The sequence below is a fragment of the Drosophila teissieri genome, chromosome 2R (assembly GCF_016746235.2).
Source record: "Drosophila teissieri strain GT53w chromosome 2R, Prin_Dtei_1.1, whole genome shotgun sequence".
Classification (NCBI taxonomy): domain Eukaryota; kingdom Metazoa; phylum Arthropoda; class Insecta; order Diptera; family Drosophilidae; genus Drosophila; species Drosophila teissieri.
In genome coordinates, this window is record NC_053030.1 from 11,700,674 (window position 1) to 11,724,334 (window position 23,661).

The 23,661-nt window shown below is 39.5% G+C and overlaps 1 protein-coding gene across 25 annotated transcripts in view; it reads left to right on the top strand.

The window, feature by feature from the left end:
* Positions 1-264: 264 nt before the first annotated feature.
* Positions 265-23,661, top strand: part of LOC122613623 (microtubule-actin cross-linking factor 1) — a 68,471-nt gene continuing 45,074 nt past the window's right edge. For 8 of the 25 annotated variants that reach the window (XR_006325699.1, XM_043787871.1, XM_043787875.1 and 5 more), the window contains exons 1-5: positions 9,516-9,687; positions 12,652-13,312; positions 16,934-16,995; positions 17,607-17,696; positions 17,795-17,965. Coding sequence is in view for 24 of the 25 variants with exons in the window: in XM_043787871.1 (XP_043643806.1) it covers positions 12,856-13,312; positions 16,934-16,995; positions 17,607-17,696; positions 17,795-17,965 (780 nt within the window). In the remaining variant the exon portion in view is untranslated. Of the gene's footprint in view, positions 398-9,509; positions 9,688-12,651; positions 13,313-16,933; positions 16,996-17,606; positions 17,697-17,794; positions 17,966-23,661 lie in introns of those variants that run through there. The other 17 variants (XM_043787885.1, XM_043787896.1, XM_043787895.1 and 14 more) reach the window with 7 other exon arrangements.

Here is a 23,661-nt window from a genome sequence, read left to right on the forward strand (position 1 = left end):
AGAAACGGCAACAACACGGCGTCCCCCCGCAATTACGTCCGCTCGCGCTCCACCCCCCAGTCGCCACACTCCCCGCAGGCGGCACTCCTCGGCGGCGTCGGAGGCGGTCGATCCCACGGAACCCACGGATCCTCCCACTATCATCACCATCCGTACCACCACCATTCGCCATCACCATCGCCATCCGCACCATCGCCGTCGTGCCCCACGTTGCAGTTGCAGCCGCGATTGCACCAATCGGAGCAGCAGCTGTGCCAGCGACGCCGCATCTATGCGTCCACGGGGAGTGCCGCCAACATCATGATGGATCGCGAATCCCTTAGCGAATGGGCTAAGGACAAGCCGCTCAGCATCCTGCAGCTGGATCCGGCGGATCGTGCGGTTCTCCGCATAGCAGGTGAGTGCCCCCGTTTCAACCGTTTCCATTGATTACTATTAAACCGAGAAAGCGCTACAGTGGTCGCTCGTTAAGGTGAACTTGAACCTTGCTTCTCTCCCTTTACTATTTAAGATGGTTTTTAAAATAGAACTAAATGTGCAGCCCAACGAGCGACCGCTGTAGCTGATGATTGGTTAAACTGCCAGAAGTTTGTGTACAAAGAAACTTGCATGTTAACTGCTATATAGCCAGCGAACACTGTAACGCAATTGAGGTAATCCCCGGCTGATAGCTCCATTCAAATGGCAATATGTTGCGCAAATATTTGGCCGACCCACCGTGCCCCACCCACCCACTGGGCCACCCAACGGTTGAGCACCACCACTCGGCGGTTCATTGCACTTGGCAGTTGGCAGTGCTGGCCAAACTGTGCTCGCATTTCCACTCGCTTCTGAGCCATTTTGCATCGTCGACGCAGCATTATTATGCGCTAATTCCACGCTAACGGTTGCAGCCTCCGCCCAGCCGATCCCCCCTGCATACCCGCCCCTCTGTACGAGTATATCCATCCCCATATAACCCGTCCCTGTGCCAGCTTTGCCGTTTTGTCTGTCAGTCACTTGTAGTTCTATTTCTGTTCCGCCAACGGAGTTTCTGCGGCCCACAGAACTATGTATGTGCACTAGATATATTCCCCCAATCTCCCTCCTTTGGCACTTTTTGCAATGGCAACTGAAAAATCGAAATTTATGTCGCCGTCGCAATGCCTGAGGGCATTGTTAGTGCCGCACAATAATCAAGTAAAAAGGCTAACACACAAATGGAGGCACACTAGAATGCGATGTCTATTGAATACTTGTCGCATTGTGCCCAGGCTATGTCTATTATAAAGTTCTGACGGTGAGCAGTTTAAGGGATTGTCGAGCGGTGAAAGAATCTCGGATCGCAGCCCACGGAAATAAATTACATTTTAGATCAGTAGCAACATGCGTTTTCTGGTTCATTGAATATGGGAGTTATCAAGATTTCAGCAATTCGTGGTTCGCTTTTAGAGTTCCTAAAATGCAAAATGCTAAGTTTTAAAGCTTGGCTTGTATGAGGATGACGGGTTTTATTTAATCTCTTTTCAGATTTTCGGCATATTGTCAAGATCTCAACAACTCCGATACATAAAACATTTAATCTTACTTCAGAAAAAACACTTCCAGCGTGACAATGCACATGCGTCAGCGTTCAGTTGTAATTGCTTTCAATTGAAATTGATTCGATAAGTAAGAAACGCCCAAGATCGTCAATGAAAATGAAAACAAAACTCGTTTTACCTTAACGAGCTTTGGGTATGTGTGTATATTGTGGAGATATTTATAAATTGAGATTGATGTCTGGGATTAAGGCTCCAGAGAGTGAGACACCTCCACAAATGCTCCCTCATGTTCCCATTCCATAGTCAAATCCGAACCCAAATCCGATTTCAAATGCGAAATGAAAAGTTTTTCGCCCGACTAATGGAGTTTTTCGCTTTTTTTGTACCAAGTTTGTGTATTTCCCCCATGTAATTCTCCTTGTTCGCCGCTGAGTTTTAATTAGCCCTGAGCCAGTTAGCCCACACACAATTTGGCCAAATGCATGTAACGGAAAGCGGAAAACTAGCCCACAAACAGTTGCCAGCTCCATGAAAAAGGGGAAAAAAGCGTATAACTATTGCTTATAAAGAGTAAAACGCCCCCTAAATCGCATTGCTTTGGATAAGCTGAAAGATGTGTTAATGCCTCGATTAAATAATATTTGCTTACGGTCCTCTGTTTACAATTGTGCTTTGTATGTATTTTTAAACTTTTACTCTTGCATTTTGATTTTGATTTTCTCACCTTTTGCTACGCCTGCGCAAAGTGAACCAATTTTGGTGTTTGAATATTTGGCCGTTTGCGTGTGGGTATGAAGCAATATTTTTAGTTTTTTGGCCATGTTATAATACGTTAAAGCGAACCATTTTCGATTTCGTTTTCGGATTACTTTGACAGCATATTCGACAGCATTTATTTTTAGATGGGTGTTATCACCTGGCCTGTCCCATTACCATTAATCGACAGCGTCTTGATGAAGTGCTCGGCTCATTATCGCGTTATCGTTATCGAACTTTTCAGTTAGCTTGTCAATAGGCTTGGTCGAAATCGCATCGCGAAACGTAGAGGGGGTGCCGCCAATCCCCTTGATCGCTGCATCGTACAGATTTCATTAATAAATCTAGCGAGTGTCTACGTTCTGTGTTTATGTGGCGGAAAACTATTAGATATTCCAAGCACATTTACGTACACGATCGGTTTTAATGGGTAAATTAGCCCGGCAACAGGCGGCGTCCGTCACCGGAAGTACAGTTGCCACAAGGAAGTCAGCAGAGTTGTATTTTAATGACATATCTATGGAACTAGGTCAAACTGTCTGAGTTGCAAAGAAAAGTTATTAGGCAAACAGAGCTTTGATTTTGACAAATGTTTATGCTGATTATACTCAATAATGATCAACCATTTTCCAATTTCCCTATTGTTTCCCCATAAAAATCGTTTGTATTTTTATCACACGAAATGGTTGTTTTTATTTTTGGCATTTTGAGTTGTATCTGGAAGTTAAAGATACGCCTACCGACATAACACGATGTTGTTAATTGAAAACTGATAACTGTTTCTCTGTTCCAGACTGTTTTATTCTCCAATTGTTACCCGTTTCTGCTTCTGTTTCTTTGTGACATTGGGTGTATGGTACTATTTTGTATTCGCGTTCTCTGTTTTCGGCGATTCTCCTTTAGCTTTGTGGTTTTTAATTGTCGATATGTATTCTGGTGTCTCCATATCGTTCTGCAGCTGTGTATCTATATCTCGATGGGCTGTGCCTGTGTTTGTATAGATATCTCTAATTAGTTTTCAATTCAATTTGCATTTCGCGTTCGTTATGTTTCCCCATTCCCCATATCTTTATCTCTCTATTCCCAACGACTGCTTTCGGTAATTATTCGTCTTAAGTTATGGCACTTTTAAATGTTCTGGAATCTAATGACTAAAGTCTGATGACACATCTGAATGTATCGGTGATGATTTGATGATCTTAAAACGACCAGTAAAAAACTTGTTTCTTTTCAAATAATACATTTGATTGTAGGATATTAGTATGTTAACCAAAGAAATTTCTATAAGAAACTTTATCTTAGTAATATGACTTTTGAAAGGCAAATGTAACGACCAAAAATGGAGTAATGGCCGAACTAAACTGTAGCGCTTAAAGCCAAACAAACGTCTTGATTTCCTGGCTGGCAGGTGATACTCGTGAATCATATTCACACGCACATGCAGTAAATATCTTGGTATCTAACTCCCCCCAAGGCTACAAAACGCCATATGGCACCTTTCCCAGACAATTGTCTCCCCATCCCCGGGTGCCTTTTGCTCCCCCACATCCCCAATACAGCCGAGAAACTCTTCTGACTCATTAAGATAAGCAATTTTGTGTGTCAATTTGTCAACTCCAAATGAGAAACCAAAACTGTGGATCAAAGCGAAGGACCGCCAAAGCACTTGAATATAAATAAAATCTATATAAAAATGTACGCAGAGCCACACTCGTACGAATTATTTGTACACAAATATTTAATTACGCTACTAATTGCCAGTGACGATCAACAGCCACGAAATGAGACACTCGGACTATGCGAGGTCAAGATACTTTATCGAGGGGGAAGACGTACATATACACGTATAAATATAAATATATACTCGTATTTATACTCCGCAGATGTTGTGCAATGTTTTTATTTTGCTAGATCAAGTGGCATTACTTTTCAGCTCCAGTGGGAGTTTCATTCAAGGCGTTCCTGCTTTTGTGGCTTTCACAGAAATTGCAATGATCTCAGCTCCAGCCAATATCAATTTATGGATATTTATGACCTGTTATATATATCACAGCGATGTTTTTGCCGATATCTGTGTGGGTGGAGTGACCATGACGTCACTGCTGCGAAACAAGTTGGCCTTTGTCAGCAATCGAGCAATCATTTAAATGACATTACACGCGAATAAAAGTGAACAGCAAACCAAGTACACTTTGAAAACAAAGCGTCAATGTTGGGGGAAGTACTTACATTAATTGTATGCGAAGGCTCACACTCACTTTTTTTGATGTGATATATGATTAATAATAATGAATTAAATAATTATTTTAAATTTGCCATGAATTACAAACATATTTCAAAGTTCTGGAAGTTAATTTATTTCCTTGCTCCTCTCGTTAGTTAGGATCTTTGTTTCCAGTGTAAGAAACGCCCACTACTTGGTGTTGTAAACCAGTTTTACTCTTTCGGCTGGGGGATGGGTAACAACACTCACTACTGGGGACTGTCTGCCTTCAGTGGGTCACCCAAACCCATTCCATATTCCATAAAGGAGGGCCCACGGGGCAGGGCACCCTTGAAGTGAAGTGAGCTTACACGAGTATTCCATATACCATTGTTTTTTCCCGTTTTGCCACCTTTGTTTACAAAGTCAGCAAAAAAGGGAATCAGTCAGTCAAAAAAAGGGGGAAAATGTAACTTTTCAGTGGTATTCGTGGAGTTTGGGGACGTGGGGGAGTCCACTTAGCCGGCATTCCATCCTGACTTGTTTACACTGTGACTGTTCACAATAAGCCTGGCCAAATGCCACATTGACACACTTATCTTTCTGGTTATTTCGAGAGTTGCAAAAACTTAATGCCGGATAATGTCTCCATTCGCAGCAGCCGAACCTTACAAATTCAGAGCGGTTTAATTTTAAATGAAACAATCCTATTTGTTTAAGGAGAAGTGTGTTTACTTTAATAATAACTTTCTGCATGCGTAATTAGTTTGACTAATGTTTAATTACTAATGAATTAGGAATCCATAAAGTGTTTTTTGCTTATTTGTTCTGTTTTAGAAAACAAATTAGAGCTTACTAATATAATATAAAATAATATATAATGACGATAAGACAATACTTGCTTCGAGTTATCGCTTCATTTTGAATTGACATTAAAAAAAAAGTATATCAGTTATATTATAATATAGTAAATGAAATTACATGAATTTTGCGTTTGTTAATTGCAAAATTTTTAAATGATAAAATTAAAATAAAAAAAAAAAAATAAAAATTTAAAAGTGTGGCATTCGTTTGTCAAAGTAAAATTTTTTAATCTTAGAATTTACAAATAATAAAAAATATCGAACATTTTCAAATGTGACTGCATTGGCTTTGGCGTTAGAGTGTCAACATGAATCGACAACTTCGTGGTTATGTTGATCGTATGCTTAATTCAATTTAGTTGTATGAATTCGAGTTCATAGACGACAAGACGGACAAGACGGACGACAGACATAATGATCGTATGGATCATATATATAATATGGGCGCCTTCTGTGTACTTTCAGACGTTATTTACTCTAAGAATATTCAAATATTTAATATCATAATTTCAATAATAGGCTTGGATAAGAATCAATATCAGCACTATTGACTGAATCGTAATTTTTCACAATTTATGTGACACAGTGTTGTGTTAAGCACATGACGTTGTGCGAATAAATTGTCGTTTCTCTTCGATTGCAATTTCAATTTGCCGGCATTCCGAGACCAAACGGGAAATTGTCTGCAGTGGCGTCTGAGTTCGAGTCTGAGTTTTCAGTTGAGTTTTTTCGTTGTTTTTTTGCTTTTCGTAAGGTTGTAGAGGCTGTGCTGCTTGCTGGTTGCCTTGAGACGGATGTTGGTTGTGACAGGCGGAATTCCGAAGACTTTGGGCGTGAGCGTGGGCAGTGGTTTAGTAATACATGGCAATAGTTATGGGCGGCAGCTGGTGCCCAGCAGTTCAGTGACTAAGTGGGTGAGTCCACTTAATCGTTAATAAACCATTAAGTTTTGTGCAAACAATGCCTGACTTAAATCAAAGCCCAGTTCCTTAGGTTTCTATATGAAATCCTCGCTTGATTGGCATGCAAATTGCCATCTCCTCCCCACAGTTCGATATATATTTTTTTGTAGCCCAACTCAATGGCGTGCCACAAGGCAATTCCAAATGCCATAACAATCAGTTGGCAATTAAATTGGCGCCCCTCTTCAAAAACCTCCACCTCGCTACACCCCCAAAGTGCCAGTGGCCCTGGTAATTCAAAATCTGCTCAACGATGTGCGATTGCCAATTACTAATTAAAACCACAACAGCAAGTGCATGAAAAAACAGTTGGATTACTTTTATACTTGTATATCGATTGTCTGGGGGTGTTGTCCACTCGAGGAAGTGGGCTGGCTGGCTGGCTGGTCGGCCAAGAGGGAAACTAGATGACTGCCAAGTGTTGGAGTAGATGGATTGGATTATCTAGATGCGGCAATCACTCGACTGAGACTGAGACCCAGACGGAGATCGCGACTGAAACTCCGGCCGAGCGACATGCAAATGAGCGAAGGCGGGCCCAAAGACCATACCCACACTGCCGGAAAATGCTATTGTATTTAAATAAGTCAAATAAACGGGGCACATAATACAAGAGTCAACTGGGTTTCCGATCAAAATTGAGCCAAAATCCAAGTATTTTTTTAGTTTTGATTTTAATGTTTCTAGATTGGAGTATTTTTAAAATTTGTTGATTAAAGTATAAATCTCTTATACAGTTCCCAAGATGTGTGATTTTTCGCTATGTGCTTCCCCTTTGGTATATGTACAGCTGCGAAAAAAAAATAGCACACTGCAGTAAAATTGAATAAGTTTACTACAATTAGGTTTAAAAGACTGAAATACTTTAGAAAGTAAACAATTCATTTATAAAAAAAAAAAATACAATTTTATGAATTTAATTATAAGAATATGAAAATGAAAAATAGGCAAAAAATAATAGAACATAAAAAATGCTTTAAACATAAAATAAACTTTGCCTCGGCATAGCTTTGAAAGTGGTGCCAATGATTGTTTCTCCACGTTTTCGGATCTTTGTATGTGATTGCATTTCCTATCATTTTGTTTTAGAATTGAAGGATTAGACCAATATTTCTGTGTGATTTTCCTTCAGAAATTGGTTTTTTGACCATGCCACGCTTATCTGAAGAGCAATGCTTTCCTCGTCCCATTTTAATAATTTTTTATAAGGTATGTTTCAAAAATAATGTTGGAAATAGTAATAGAAATGTCAATTTTTATAACCATGTGCTTTTCACCAAAACAAACCGCCGACAAGTATTGAATATTTGAAAAAATCGATAGTGGTGCTATTTTTGTTTTCGCCTCATTTTAGACCTTGCCGCCCAAAAAAAATTATAAAAAATCAAGGTATGGACAATTCAAATTTTTTTTTTTCATTTTTGGATAGGAAAAATATCTAGCATTATGCGAAAAATTAGTATTTGGTGATATCGGTACCTCACCTTAATTTATTTGATCGACAACAAAATACGTTATGGTGGTGCTATTATTTTTTTCGCAACTGTATGTGTTTCATTTTGGCCCAAGAACCGAAAAAAGGCCAACTTGGTCGCATTAAGCCTACGCCGAAAATTCGATACTCATTTATGGACAGAGGCTTAGTCACATTTTCGACCTGACTCACGGTGATGATCGAATACAAGTGATTCCTACTCACACTCACTCACACTCGTTCAACTGAAATTCGTCTGCATAGTATTTCCGCTGAAAGCAAAACAGCTGTTTTCGATAGCTGCCTTTCAAATCGGCTTACGCTTCTACTTTTTGTGGTCGTATGCAATTCCACTTTCCATTTTCATAACGCGTTTTTCAAAAAGCCAATAGGCCCAAAAGCTAATGCATCCCAGCTGATCGGGCCTAAAACGCTCTTAGTTTTTGCTCTTGAGTGGGAAAACTGAAAAGCACTCGACGACTCTCTGCTCTCTAATCTATGTAAGTGCATCGCACATTTTTATGGATTCTTCTACTATTTTTACACATCATATTTTATTTTTGGCCGCCGGGTTTGTTTGTGTTTATGACAAACAGAAGAGTTCTTTCAACTGCAGCTTTCAAATTTGTTTACAAGTGCGTGTCGATCTGCGGTCTCTCTATTTCCATGACCATTTCTTTGCGGCTTGGCTAATAAACCACAAGAAAGACGAGAGCCAAATTAGGGCTTTCTGTTTATTAACGGCCATGACCATTAGCGGTTTATGTTATTTTCTTTTTATACACTCGCTTCTCGGCGAGCCCACATGCTTAAGCGGCTTCCTCTGGCCCGCAGAAAAATAGCTAACGCTGTGACCAAATATGAGGAATTTCTTTTCATTTCGCATGCACTGCATGAAAAAATAGTTTAAAAGAATGAGAAATAAATGGCGAGGATTGTGGTCAAGTAATTTGAGTCCTGAAGTTTAACTTAAATATTTCCCAATACTTAAAACCCGTTTACATTAAGTTGAAGACTTTAAGCTGGCTGGAATGTCACCCCTACTTTTTTTCAGTGCGCTTAATATCACTCGTCGCAGAGCGACAATTTTGGTCATTCTTGGCGGCGGCTTAAGCTTCGAAGCTTGAGCGCTCAAAGAGCGTTGACTTGCCGCTCTTACGCTCTTATCTTCCCACACAAAACCGGCCACGCAGTTGGTTTTGAGCTGCTTTTGAGTGAATTCAGATGAAAAGAGTTATTCAAATGGGTAAATTTAGCAAGTGACATGCAATAATACATTTCATCAGTAACTGGACGTTTATATTTGGTTTTTTTTTTTTTATCACGAAGTCCACTTATACAGCTGCATTAATAATTCAACTTATTAAGTTAATCAAATTTGAAAATGATCATTTGATCAATTTGATCGAAATGAACTTCTAATAACCAGCGAGTCTATAACTGAAGAAATGAACACGTTGGTGAACCGAGTAGCTGAGTTTATTCACTCACAGCAAATTGGACAAGTGATCTTGCTCACTGAGAGCACTGTTAGCAACAACAATATCACGCGCTACACCTGCTCCGCTCACTCACACTCACCTGCAAGCGCTCGCCCCCGCTCCCGCTCTCTCTTTCGCTCGTTGTGCTCTCTGCGCTCTTGTATCTCTGCGGCTCTTGCAGTTGTATCTGTATCTCAGCACCCAAGCAATTCGCTTAGCACAGCGGCGCTCAGTCAAATTTGAACCGCGATACCGAGCGGTTGGGCGTTTATCTGCTAGAACTTCGTTCCATTACCAGTGACTGTGTGTGTGTGCGTGCGTTGCGTCCGTATATGAATACATATGTGTGTGTATGGTGTGGCAACAACAATTTGTTAACGCACACACTTACGCGCAGTTAACGAACGCAACTTGGCCCTTAAAAAGTGAGAAGAAACCCCAAGCAAAGTGCAAAATTATAATCAAAATGCCCTCAAAATCAGCACTCAACACTTATATAAAACAAACCGCGTTTATCTTTCGTGAAAAATTGTTGTTGAAGCAGCAGTAAAGACGTCAAAACACTATAAAAATAAATAAATGACTAAATCGAGTGAACCGTGTATAAAAATGTCCATCGTTGTGTTATCGTCCTAAATAAACTTTACCGATAAAGGAAATCATAAATGGAAACCAAGAACTCAGAACTACAGAGTTCCCAAAAGAGAAAAAGAATCCAGCAGCTGTGTTGCATTTCTAAAATATTTGCTTGTCGCGCAAACAAGAAAATTTCAACTTCTCCCAACTTCTTTTTAGTTGTGCGTTGTTGTTTTTGCCATTTTTTTGTGGTTCTTGTTATTGTTGTTGTTGTCTGTCGTCGGCTGGCTTTTCATTCAATAACCAGTTTTTGTCAGATTTTTTTCTTCTTTAGATTTTGGTGAGCTTGAATTGCTCTTTAGGGGCGATCTGGTCTCGGATTTTTGATCGCTGCACACGCACTAAAATCCACAAAGTCGCACTGTAGTGTGTATTTCATTTAGGTTTTTCCTTTATAAAGACAAATTAGTCATGCCAAACGCATGCACCGCTCTATACACCCGAAAAAAATTAATTGTGGAAAAATGTAGTTTGGATACAAATATATTGCAGATATATATAATGACTGTTAAACAATACGGAAAAGATTAGATTTTCCATTAAAATTGTTGTATTATAATTAACATTTCTACACATAGCATTAAAGAAAGACTGTTTTAAGTAACAAATGCATTTACACTTAGATTTATGCACAAGAAAAATCATAAGGTAGCTGAGTTAAAAACCGTTTCAATTTTCTCCCTATTAAATACAATTTTTTTCAGTGCTCTTTTCTGCCCCTATCTCTTCTGTTCGTTCTCTCTTTCTTTTTACCTGTTAGTTCTGAACACACGGCTTTCTTGACATGCCAGGCATACTTAATTCCGGCTCTCCCGTTTAAACCTGGCTTAGAAAATGAGAGAAAATGCACAACTGCCATAACTGTGCCACAAAGTGGGGGAGCAAGAGGTGGTGGTGGTGAAGGTGGAGGAGGACTAGGTGTGGGAGGAGAAGTAGAAGGAGGGAGAAAGAGAGAGGCGAAAAGCCAAGTTCAGACAGTGGCAGTGGGGAAATATTTTCCGTGAATTTAGTGTGTGAAATTTTGCATGTGAATGGAAAATGCACACGGAACAAGCAGCCAGCAAATAACAATAACAAAAAACCCATAATAATAACAAGCAACAAAAAATATGAGTGAAAATTATTGAAAGCCACTTGCAGCAGAGTGAAAGATGCAAAAAAAGACACAAAAAACTGTTGACGATGGAAAATATAAACAAAAACCGTGAAAAAACCAAAGATCTAAAAAAGTGAACCAAAACTAAAACCTAAACCAAAATTCAAGTAAAAGTTCACAGAAACGGCCAAGAAAAGTTGTTTGTTTGTCATTTAGCTACGTTACGCCCAGAGTTTGCATAAATAAATTAAAAATTTAAAGCAGACAATGCAAACAAATTGACAAAAGTGCACAAGGCATGCCGAAGTTTATATACCCTTTTTAAATAAATAAAATTGTTGTTTAATTCAGATGCAAGCTAGGTAACGGCATAATGCACCATAAAAAGCTAATTAATTGAAGTCACTTTTTGTAGCATTTCGAATTTGTTAAAATGTTTATATCTGTTAACTATAGATATGCATTGATATAAAATAAACAAAGCGATTTTGCAACACAAACTTTTGATTAGAATCCAAGTACCCGATTGGTAAAGTAAATAAACTACACAAACTTTGAATGAAAAATGAGTTGAGAGAGCGAAAGAAATTTTGTCCGTCCATATCTACATACGACTTTGGGTATATATAATTGTATTCGTATCTAATCAGAGCGACAACCCGTCTCCTGGGCCCGCAGCTGGTTGCGTGTCTAGGCATTCATTTATTTATACTTATTGTGTGCTTACGGGTCCGAGCCAGAAATACAGCTCCAAGCTGACCTCATGAATTGAATGGAATCACCCACCAAAAAAAAAACACCAAAAGTAACTTCAAAATCGGGGCAGAAGTAGAGATTTTGCAAATGAAAGTACATGAATAAAATTGGATCGCAGTTTTGTCATTGTAAAGATTGCAAAAATGGAAGAAGAAATACAACAAAAAAGTGGACACGGAATGAAATGATTTAAGTGCTCGCTTTTACTTGAGCTTTGTGTGTTGTGCAGCTGCGTCTGATTTCAGTTTCAATTTATCTCTATAAGTTTCAATTTGGCTGTCTGGTAAAAGTGAAGCGATCGCGATCGCGCCCTTCTCCCATTGTGTTTCACTATCTCAGTATCCCATATCTCTGGCTGTATCTGATGGATACATGGCGTCGCCAGTTCGTTCGCCCCTGGCGACAAATGCACAAATGTACAGCAGTGTATCTGCCAGATACATTTCGCCCAGCACGTTTTCTTTTGGCCATCGGCCAATTGGAACAAAATGCCGGCAACGCACAACAACATAAAGTCAACTACACCAGCTATATAGAAACGCTTCTTAGATACACAGGAAAAATGATCCACGTGATGGAATTATATATTTTTTTAAACTTAAACTTGATCTTGAGGTTAGCACTGGATATTATAAATTATTTTTGTATTTTGTGATAGATCGATTTTTTTTGTGTGCAGATAGCCGACTTCCTCAACGAGAACTTTTACTTAAATTTAGTTTAGTGCTTAGTACATTCCGATTTGGTACCTCGCTAATTGCAACTCATTTGCAATTGCTGTTTCTGATGATTTCACGTTCAAGTACGCGGATCGCTGCGTCTGCAGCTGAATCATCGCAGCTAATTTAGGTGTACAAAATTCACAATCATTTGTATTTAAATTCGCCAACTCCAACTTCAGGTCCAGCCAACCGAGAGCAATACAAATAAAAATCACAAAGTGCCATCGCAAAACAAACATAAACTCCGAAACGTGCTATAAATCGTAAAAATCGACTGCGAAAAAAAGAAATATATCAAAGAATTTGCGGCGAAAGTTGAGGAGTGTGTTGTTCACCCAAAGTGTTTCGAGTGTATCCGAGTCTTTTAATGTGCCACCCGCAAGATGACATCGCATTCCTACTATAAAGACCGCCTGGGCTTCGATCCCAATGAGCAGCAGCCGGGCAGCAACAACTCCATGAAGCGGAGCAGCTCCCGCCAGACGACGCACCACCATCAGAGCTACCATCATGCCACCACCAGTAGCAGTCAGTCGCCGGCAAGAATCTCCGTTTCACCGGGTGGTAACAATGGAACGCTGGAGTACCAGCAGGTCCAGCGGGAGCAGCGGGATCGGGAGCTGTACAGCAGCAACGGCAGTCATCACCACCACCAGCCGCCCCACCAGCCGCACCACCAGCAGCAGCACCACCATCATCGCCACTCGGCGACGGGCAGTGCATCCTCGCCGCTGTACGAGAACAGCAGCAGTAGTCCGGCTGCTCCCAAAAACGCCAAGCACTCATCCACCCAGGCACAGCCGCAGGGTGGCTACGAGGATGCACTCACTCAGTTTAAAGGTAGCATGTCCATTTGGGATCATTTTATAGAAGATTGGGACATAATGCGTAAGTGGGAAATAGGATTTCATCGATTCTTTTGGCATGTGTTGTGTTCCAGTTCCTTGATGTTTCCTCCTTTTCTTTGAATCCAAGAAAAAGATTTATTAATTGCTACAGCGGCGGAAATCATTTGCATTTCAAGTTCGCTTCGTTTGTATCTCGTTTGTATGAATTTCAATTATGAATCCGTCGCGGTTTCATTTATTTCTAAGCTTAACTAACCCCAAAACATGTTTCCCAAAGACCGACTACATATGACGGAAGCCAAGCTTGGGAGCAAATTATAAAGGGTCAAGGTCAAGACCCTCTTTAAATGCTAGCACAGAGTCTGTAGAAGTTTTAAGCAAATATTTAAGCTTAGTCTTCCCAACTGGTTTAAAGATTACTGACGGAATATATGCAAAATCCGCAGGAATGTAAAATAGATTCGAAGAACAAACAATTTTAAGCTATGACGAATAAATTATGTCACTTTTTAGCAATGCATTTCGTATCTTTGGCGGACTTTTCAAGGCCTTATCGAGTGTTATAAATACTCGTATATTACAAATTCCGACAATCACCAAATAGAAGGTGTTGACACTTCTTGGGCAAATACAAACACATTCGCAGACCATTGGTCGCACCTTTCTTGGCACATCAAATGCTGATCAAATAGAAGGGTGCCATCTCGACCTTGAATTTAATAAGAGCCAGATTGTTCATTACAGTTCATTGGGGGTAAGTTTTGGAAATGATATATCGTCTAAAAATCCCTAATTTCTTGGGAACCTGATATTTCGATCATTCCGACACCCAAAAACTGTGTTGGCAAATTAACAAACTCTTGGTTGGCTTCAGAATTCCACGAATTTCAATATGAACCCATTTGCCCAGCCGAAATAAACGGGTTTATGCTTATTGACTTTTGTAAGCATTTATATGGGCGTTTTATGCTTATGGTTATAGGTTTTCGATTGCCTGACACTAATTTGCTGGCGCCATTAGTAGGGAATTTTGTTGACTTGTTGATAAAAGCGGGAAGTACTTTGAATTCCATTTGAAGTGCATTTCCTTGCGTTAATAGCACAGCGTGAGTTCATTATTATATCTGGCAATGCGTGAATTTCTTATCGCTGATTGCAAACGTCCATAAAAAAGAACAATAAAATGTTTCACTGGTAAATCTTAACCCTTGTTGCTTGTTTCGTAATTTAGATATGCAAAAGCATATCTAATATGTGGGTAGTTTTCTTTTTTTATGTTGTATAAAAATGGAAATGTATTATTCTTATTATATATTATTGCTTTACCAAATTCGAATTGGATTTCTTTCAAGTAACCGTGTCAATGGTTTCTTTAATCAGACATGTATGATCAAACGTCCTTCTAAGGTTAAGTGTGCTAATCAATGAGTATGACTAAATGCAAAAATAAACATTAACAAATTTCAAATAAGCGGCTCCGAACTCTTCTACAACAACTTAACGAACGTTTAATCGTCAAAAACAAATTCAACTTAGAACGTGACATCATCACGCGCTCTTCAAAAAGCCGCATACAGACACATTTCCAGATAGTGCTACCCTGTTTTGGTATTTGTGCCGGCGGAGTCGTACACCTTTGCACAATCATTATTTGTGTGAATATTTATGAACTCTTTGTTCGTTGTTCTTGGCCTAGAGTAAGATAAAAATAAGCTCGATTACGAATCGAGTTGATGTTGCATGCAATCGTGCAGAAAGATTTCTGCGGAAAGATCGGATACCCCAATGAATGGGCGAGTTTTCGAGAGTTGGAATCTCCGCTTGAATGGAAAATTGCAAACCGATGAGTCATCGGATTGGAACAAGTTCAAGATCTTTTCGCTTCTCCATTTCTCACACTCTCTCTGTCTCTCTCTGCGACTTGACTTACCTGTAACTGAAGAGATGGAAAATTATTGATAGGGTATTAACGGTTTATGTGTTATATTACAACCACATATTTGTTTGGTCATGAAATTCCGAAAATTGTATTTGCCTGGAATCCTATGAATCACTGTATTTTTTTTTTTTATTTATTAATAAATTTTGACATATTAGCTTTGGAAACTTCATCGAAGGGCTTTGTCCGCTCAGAGACCTTTTTGAGGTATTGGATTGAGCATTTGATTCCTTAACCAACAAGAAATCAATCTCTAAAAACCCAGTTTGTTTATTGTATGCTTATGACGAAGGACTTTGTCCGCTCAAGAGAGAGTTGTCCGCTCTGGGACGCGTGTACTGTATTTCGACTTTAAACAGAACACGATTACCGTCCATTCTCTACGGCGATCCATCACGTATTTGCCAATTAGTTTGTGCCCGACTCTGCTACAAATTGTTTATCAATAAACACGCTTCTTTTGTTGACCACACAACTAGGTTAATTTTTGGCTCGTTAGACTTGTTGTCGCCCTAAGAGATTAAGCATGAACTTATATTTGAGAATTGGTAGTCCATTTCCAAGGGCATTTAGGCTTCGTTCTAGTTTTTTTTTGCAAAGGTTTAGAGAGTGGGTATTGCTGAGAGAAGAGAGTTAAACTGGTTGGGATCGTTCAACTATAGTCAGTCACTTGTTCTCTCTGTCACTTTTTACCTTATCTTTTAGCGCTTTTGTTTTGCTTTTGAGCTTCTGCTTTGAGTTGCTCGTTATATGACTTGGTTGTTTTCTGATCTACTACGTTTATGGCTTTATGTGTTTGGCACTTGAATTTATCGGGTTTATCAACCGATATTTAATACTTTTACAATGAGCTCGACACTTGGTGGAGTTGTTGATGTTCTGTAGGGTTTGCTTTTCTTTATGGATCTGCAGAATCTTTCTTTGTTCCTCGTTGATTAGATTGTGTTGAAAAAGGGTGGTTAACTTAAATTATTGCCCAGCTCTGCCCCTGCATGGAGTTATCAGTCCACCAAAAGTATACTAATTGCCACAAAATGTTTAACAACTTAAAAATGCTTGATTTTGTGCCGAGAGTTGTGGCAACATGACCATTTGCTTATCGTATACATGGGTTATTCCCGCAAACTAACACACACACACACTCACGTCATGTGTCAGACAACAAATCAAAGCCAAAGCTACCAAACTCCTGCCCGCCCACTTCTTATCGATTTTTGAATTTATCAGGCCAAAGAAAAACATTGACCAAAGTTTGCCGAGACCCTGAACGGAAATAAAGATAGGATGAACGAGCAGGGTAAATAGGGAAACCATACACGCACAACACAAACTCTAATAAGCCACTAATTGGCAGCAGTTGGAACATTTGTTCAAACAAGTTAATTAAGGCCCTAGGAAGATTATTCAACGCCCGCACTTGAGTTGCCTAAGTCGGCCCAAAAAAAATCGTGAAATGATCTTTGCCGAAAATTAATAACTCTGATTGTGGGCGGTTGAATTTTGATTGTTTTACATAAAGTATTCATTTCTCAATCAACGATGACGCCATTCGAAATGTTTTTTCTTTCGGCACAAACTTCTCAGGCATTGCATGAATTTTGATTACTAACCGAAATCAAGTTTATCGAGAAATTCTAATATGCGACCTTCTTTTTTAAACAATTCCCCATTTAGACGAACGCGATGCCATTCAGAAGAAGACTTTCACAAAATGGGTTAACAAACATCTGAAAAAGGTGAGTTAATGATCGTGCTTAAAACGGTGCCCCACAAGAGCATTAAACTTAACTGAAATTAGTGAAACCTACTGATGTTTTCGAAATTAAAATTTTTCTACCTTTCCCACAAGCAGCATTGGAAGTATGCTAAGGTATTAATCAGTAAACATAAAATACAAATTTATAGCTATTTTCTTTAACAAACTTTGAAATTAACTTCCTGCGATTTTCAGACCTATACTATGCTACATGTTTGTGTAACCACAAATGGCATACCCTGTTGTTCTCAGTCTGTAAGTCGAGCTAAAACCAAAACTAAATATTTCTCGATGTTGTTTCTTAAAGTTTTTATTTTTGCGCTGTTGTTAATTTTGAGCAATATTAAATTTAATTAAATTTTTTTTTTTCAACTGCTAGGGTAAATCCACTTATCATTGATGTTGTTTTCTTGAGTTTTTATTTGCTGCTTAGCCAAAATGTTTAATTTTACCTTGCGGCTTGTTTTGCTGTTCAGTGCCAGCAGTTTTTTTTTCAGTTGTTTTGTCTGCATGTCTTTTTCATTGGGTTACTCTCTAATTTATTTGAATCGCCTTTTACTGGCATTCCACTAACACCTCCCCCATCTGCAGGCCAATCGTCGTGTGGTGGACTTGTTCGAAGATCTGCGCGATGGTCACAATTTACTTTCACTCCTGGAGGTGCTATCTGGCGAACACCTGGTAAGTGTTATTCAATTGGTTTCTTAGCAGTTTTGTCACGCTCTCGCCAATGTTTTATTCACTTCGATTTTTGTTTCCCTTGTACCTTGATTTTATAGCCACGCGAGAAGGGTAAAATGCGTTTCCATATGCTGCAGAATGCACAAATGGCACTGGACTTTTTGCGCTACAAGAAGATCAAACTGGTCAACATACGCGCCGAGGATATTGTGGATGGCAATCCCAAGTTGACCCTGGGCCTGATCTGGACCATTATATTGCACTTCCAGGTGAGTTGTTGAGCAAATACTAAGGTATATGGATACCACATATATATTTTCATTGATTGAGCAATTGGAGCAAAACTGTGGGCGCCGATTTTTGGTGGGCAGCTATTCAAAGTCAGCGAGACTGCCAGCAAAAGCAAACGCCCACGAGCCGCTCTGGCTGACTGACTGACTGAAGGTGACCCCCCGGTCTAGAGTTTGTTTTCATTTGGGCGTTTGGATGGATTCATTGAGCCGACTTGGCAGCAGCAGCCTACACAGCAACCAGATAGCTACAGTCTTGACACGCTACGAACTACGCTCGATCTACCTAAAGATATATATATTTTTTTTTTTGGCAAACGCGTCCCTGCCTTTTAAGGCAACCCGATTGCCTTCTCTTTGCCGCCGCCGCTGACTGACACACATAACGATGCCGCTGCCGCTGCTGCTACAGTTCGTCGGCAGCAAGGCCGCGAGTTGGCTTTAAAGGCGACGTGGAGGAGGGGGGAGTGGTTTTGGCCACCTACACAACCACTGGCAGCAAGGCAAGGCAAGCCGGCCCAATGAAATGCCGCGTTGGGATGCAGTTTTAAACAAAACAACAATATTTTAACAAAAATATCATACAAGCTATTTATGAAGTATTTTATAAATTGTATATGATATAAGAATAGTGAAAAACATATGACAAATAAGTACTATATCAAGAATACGCTATGAGTAAGAACAGCACAATGAGTTTGAAATAAATATAACGAACTGAAATAAATTTAGGGAATCACCGAACATTGTGATAAATTTAAGATGACGGATACTGTGATTAAAGAACTCCAATTACATTATTTTTGTCACTGACTCATCGACGAGATACATTTCCGCAGTATGTGTGTCAATCCGAAACTTGGATATTTCGTAACCTGCGACGAACGCAGATGCATTTTTCAAATCGTCGTTGGCTGTCGATGTGGCTGCGGCTTTTCTTGACTCCAACTTGATCGATGGGGCACATAAATGCTCAATGATGCTGCCAGTTCACCGACCATGAGGCAACAGCAACAGCAACTATCAACAGCCACGGCAGCCGCAGCAGCAGCAACACGCAACTGTGGCTACCAAATGGCGCTCATTCAATTGAGGCGAACGAATTGTAAATCACTTGACAATGTGAAACTCAATCGCGCGTCATTTACTGTTTACTGTTTTCTGGCTTATTCATTATTTCTTGTCTGCCTGCCGCCAAGGATTTATGTATATTGTCGTTGCTGTTGCGGGTGTCTGATGTCACCCGATGTGGCTCGGAAAAAATATGCAAATTGACTGCGATCGACATAAAAGGATATTTCTTGTTTTGCATACCAAATGATTTGGCTTACAGCGTTCTCAGTCTCATTTCATTTTTACTTATCCAAATCTAAATCCAAATCGCAATCGACATCTTGCAATTATGACATAATTCCTATTTCCATTCGTGTGCAAAAAGCCAAGCTTTTGTATATTCAATTAATGATCGGTGTTTTGTGGGTCAACGTGGGGAAAATATATTGTTAAAGGCGAACAAAATAATAATAAGCGTTGGAGCAATTTTCTAAACAGCAGCCGCCGGCAGTTTGTAACGCTGCTTAGCTTGTAATTAAGTTATAAATTGTGCTAGCGAATCGATTTGATCTATGAACCACCCACAACAACAGTAAAAACAATACAATCAATCAGAGACTTTACCTTTACTTGAGACATAAAACCTGTTGAGCTGCATTGTAATTTCTAGTACTTAACACGTGGTTCCAATGATTCCCCAACAAATTAGTGCATATTTATGGCAGCTTTTAGCTTAATTATTACAGGTTCTAGCGCGTTCTGGTTAGTTGAGAGCACAACTGATGATAAATTAAATAGAACAACTTTATTTGGTAGGGTTGGGGAACATTTTCTTAAACATTTCAATCTCCAAAATGTTTGTGTCCGAATTCTTTAGCTTTAACCAAAACTTTTATTTTAAACTTAAGCATCAATAGAAACTGGCACACTTTTAGCGCATATTTTCAATCCTTATTACTTTTTAATATACCCAATAACTCACTTTATCCGGCCAACGTATTACGCGACTTACTGCTTTATTTAGTACACCTAAGCGCCATATCGAGAGCTACAAATCTTAGAGTAACCTTGCGGCTGCCACGTAAACTTCCTAAGCCGCTCAATTGCTAAATTTAAATAATAAATTGCCGCGATCCCCAAGGCGACGGTGTGTGCCAAATCTCTGAGATCTGTGTCGAATTGTTCTGACAAACGTTTTCATTATGAGCATCAGATAATTTCCCCAGCAATTTGCCATTTTTCATTGCTTGTTAGTTGGGGAGTAGTGCGGATATGTATGCCAGGCATTTATATTTGGCCAAAATGCCATGACCGATGTTTAGTCAGTTTGCCCAGGCATGAAAACTAACGCCTCGAAAGAAAGCCAAAATACAATGAGCAAAGAGCCACCGAAAAACCAGACATTCTCACGTCATCGTTCGAATTTGAAAAGATTATTATTTTATTTTTTGTATTTTGGGACTGCTTTTTGTGGCGTTTGATTTATTATAATACGCCAAGGTATGTGTTACAATAAAGTCAATGCCAGTGGGGAAACAGCAACAGACAATAACGAGAATTACTTGAAAAAAAATCAGGTGGAATAAAGGTGTTTTTTAGTGCCCTGCCCATGACATCAGCAATCCTCGGTTCTTGCCAAACGAAAGACTTCAACGCAAGCAGCGAACTCGAACTCTCGACCAGCTGGCTATGGAGCATATCAAATGGCCAAAACGGAATGCTACCAGCAACAAACACAACAGATGCACTTATTTGTCTTAATTTATGACATTGATGACTGAATTTTTGAATAGCTTCGATGTGTGTGGGTTCAATCTCGATTTCGATCTCGAAATCTATCTATAGCCATCGCAGATAAAAACAAACACAGTTTCATTAATAAATCGATAGCTTGGCTTTTGACCAAATAAGGAAACAAGCTGCCCGTCCGCCTCTCTCTCTTTCTAATTATGATTCGCCATCCTTTTCTGTTTGGTATGCAAATGTCATGAGCTGTCTGGAATTGTTATTTGCACTCGATAAGCGTTTACCAATGTAAGTGTGTTTCTAATGACTTGTAATTAATATGAAAACTCACCGCTGGATATATTTCAAGTGTGTAGATGGAATTATAAGCGACGAGGTAAACGATTCGATCAGGGTGCCAATGATGATGAGCCCACACGGTGATATCCCTAGGAATGTCATACGTATTTGGTGCGACACCTACACCTCACTAGCCACCCCCACAAGTTCCGCTCGAGGTTTAGGCGAGTAACTAGAACGTCGAGCTGCACAGAGAATAAAAAGATAAGATATTTCTATATAATAATCAATTATATATTAATATGCTGGGTCATTAATTGAGTTTTATAGATGGAATATTCTTATATTGGTCTGTTTCGCAATTGATTGGTATTATTCATTATGATATTGGAAATATGACAAAGTGCATATGCAATTTCTTTCTGCGTGAGGAGATTCCCGATGCGTTGTAAAACTAGGAGGGGGTATTATGAATATTAGCAGCTACTGATTCCGCTTTGTTTTCCCACCACAAACAACACATTTCAAGTGCAAAACAGTGCTCAAATTACGAATAGTGGCAAACATAATGCAGCATTTGTTTACTGGGTTGCATCATACCGGTATTAATAAGCATATGCCCAATATGAGTACTTAGCCGTAATACCATCCCCCCACCCCTTCCCGCACCACATTCCTGCAGCGGCTAATTAGATTTGCAATTCAGTTGCACAGTTTCTCGGAGACCCGGGAAACTCAAGGTGTGGGGTCCACATCTGCCTGAGTACGAGTATTGACCATATTGACTATAGCGATTCGAGAGTGTGTGTGAATCGAAAAACAACTGACAGCAGTTAAGAGTATTTATTACCCATACATAAATATGGCCAGCAAATATGCCGGGCCAACAACAACAACAACAACAAAAAGCAGCTGTAGTAGTCAGTGCCTTTTACTCCATATAGGGCAACGCCATCGGGGGTTTAAGCCATGTAACATGCTAATTAACCCATGTTGGCAGTACGCGAGCGAGTGTGTCGAATGTTTATTTGTATCTTGAGCACACACGAATCAAAGGCACTTCCGTCTGGTTGGCACAGCCTCGCATATTCGCATATAGATTTCGACACCCACTTGAATCCGTTGGACTTTCTAAGTGCAAGATTATCGCAATAGTTCTGACTTCCCTGCCTTATTTGGCCGGAGATTGATGGGGGAAATGCATGCAATGTGTCGGTGATTGTTGCTAATTTGCATTAATTATAATGTAGTGCATCCCTCACAGTCTTACATAAAGCCCATTTTCTTCGGGGTTCGAAAAGTTTAAACAGATACTATAGTACGAAAACACATTGCAATAAGATGGAAAAATTGTATATTGTTAAAAGTGATTATGCCAACACCAATAAATTAAAGTAATGTTATTTATTTTTGTAAACTTTATCCATACAAAATAATTGTCATTTCTTTAGGTGACTTTTCCCCTCTTTCCCCATTTTCTTTGCCATTTCCCACCGCCTTTAGCGACTGCCCTTTATCATTTGCTGTGAGTGAAACCTGTTAACATCATTGGTCATTTCTGTTTTTGCCGTCTTTTTGGGTCACTATGCGATGTAATGAGTTGGTCGTGATGTGTTATGAGATTGAAATTCAAACTGCGAAGACCCAAAAATACCATGGGGTCATAGCGAATCGCTGTTTACTTCGTTCTTTTACTACCTTAGTTTGTTGGGTTTTTATTCAAAACTCGTTGTTCAGAATTCACTACCATTTCGACTACTTCTTCATTTGTATTTTGCCCTCTGCGTTGTTCCTTACCATCATCAAGTTCTCCGTCTTGTTTCCATTATTATTATTATTCTTTGGTCTGGTGTTCTTGTACTTCTACGTAAATGGGATGACGTACTACCGACTTTGGTTGGATCTACTGAACCACCGAATGAGTTGCGGCTACCACAACAAAATTTCGAATGAGAGAGGAAAAACTGAAGACGGTGTTGTATAATATACCATCTCTCATTGGGCTTAGCTTATATGTTTTGTAAGCCTTGGAGTAAGAGATCAAAATTCCAGCGGAAGTATTCAATTAGCTTATTAAAGCATTTAAATAGTTTATGCTTTTAGAGCCATTATTTAACAGGTAAAAGTAATTGTCCAATTGATTGGCGCACGTATTTTATCACTTAGTTGTGATAGTATAGTTTACCTTTTAGCACTATATACCCTTAAGTAACTTTTCCAGGCCTAATCAGATTTATATTATCATAAAGTTATTATGATCCTAATTTGCCTATAAAAAACTATTTTACGCATCTATGTTTACGAAAGGATTTATTAGTTTTAGATTGCAGGTCTTTCGATAAAATTGGGAATCTATAATTGACATATGTGTCTTTATTAACAATTATCCAGTTTGTAAGGGCATTTCAAGCTTCGCTGCCCTTGTGCTGTTGTTGTTGTTGCGTTACATGTGTGTGCGTAAGCGTGGGCGTCGCTGCCGCCGTCGGCGTCCACGTTGCCATGGCAGCGGCGGCAAAAACACAGGTGTTGGTTGCAAATACGTCATCAAAGAGGGACCGCAGCGGTGGCAGAATCAGGTGGAATGCCGGCAGAGGCGG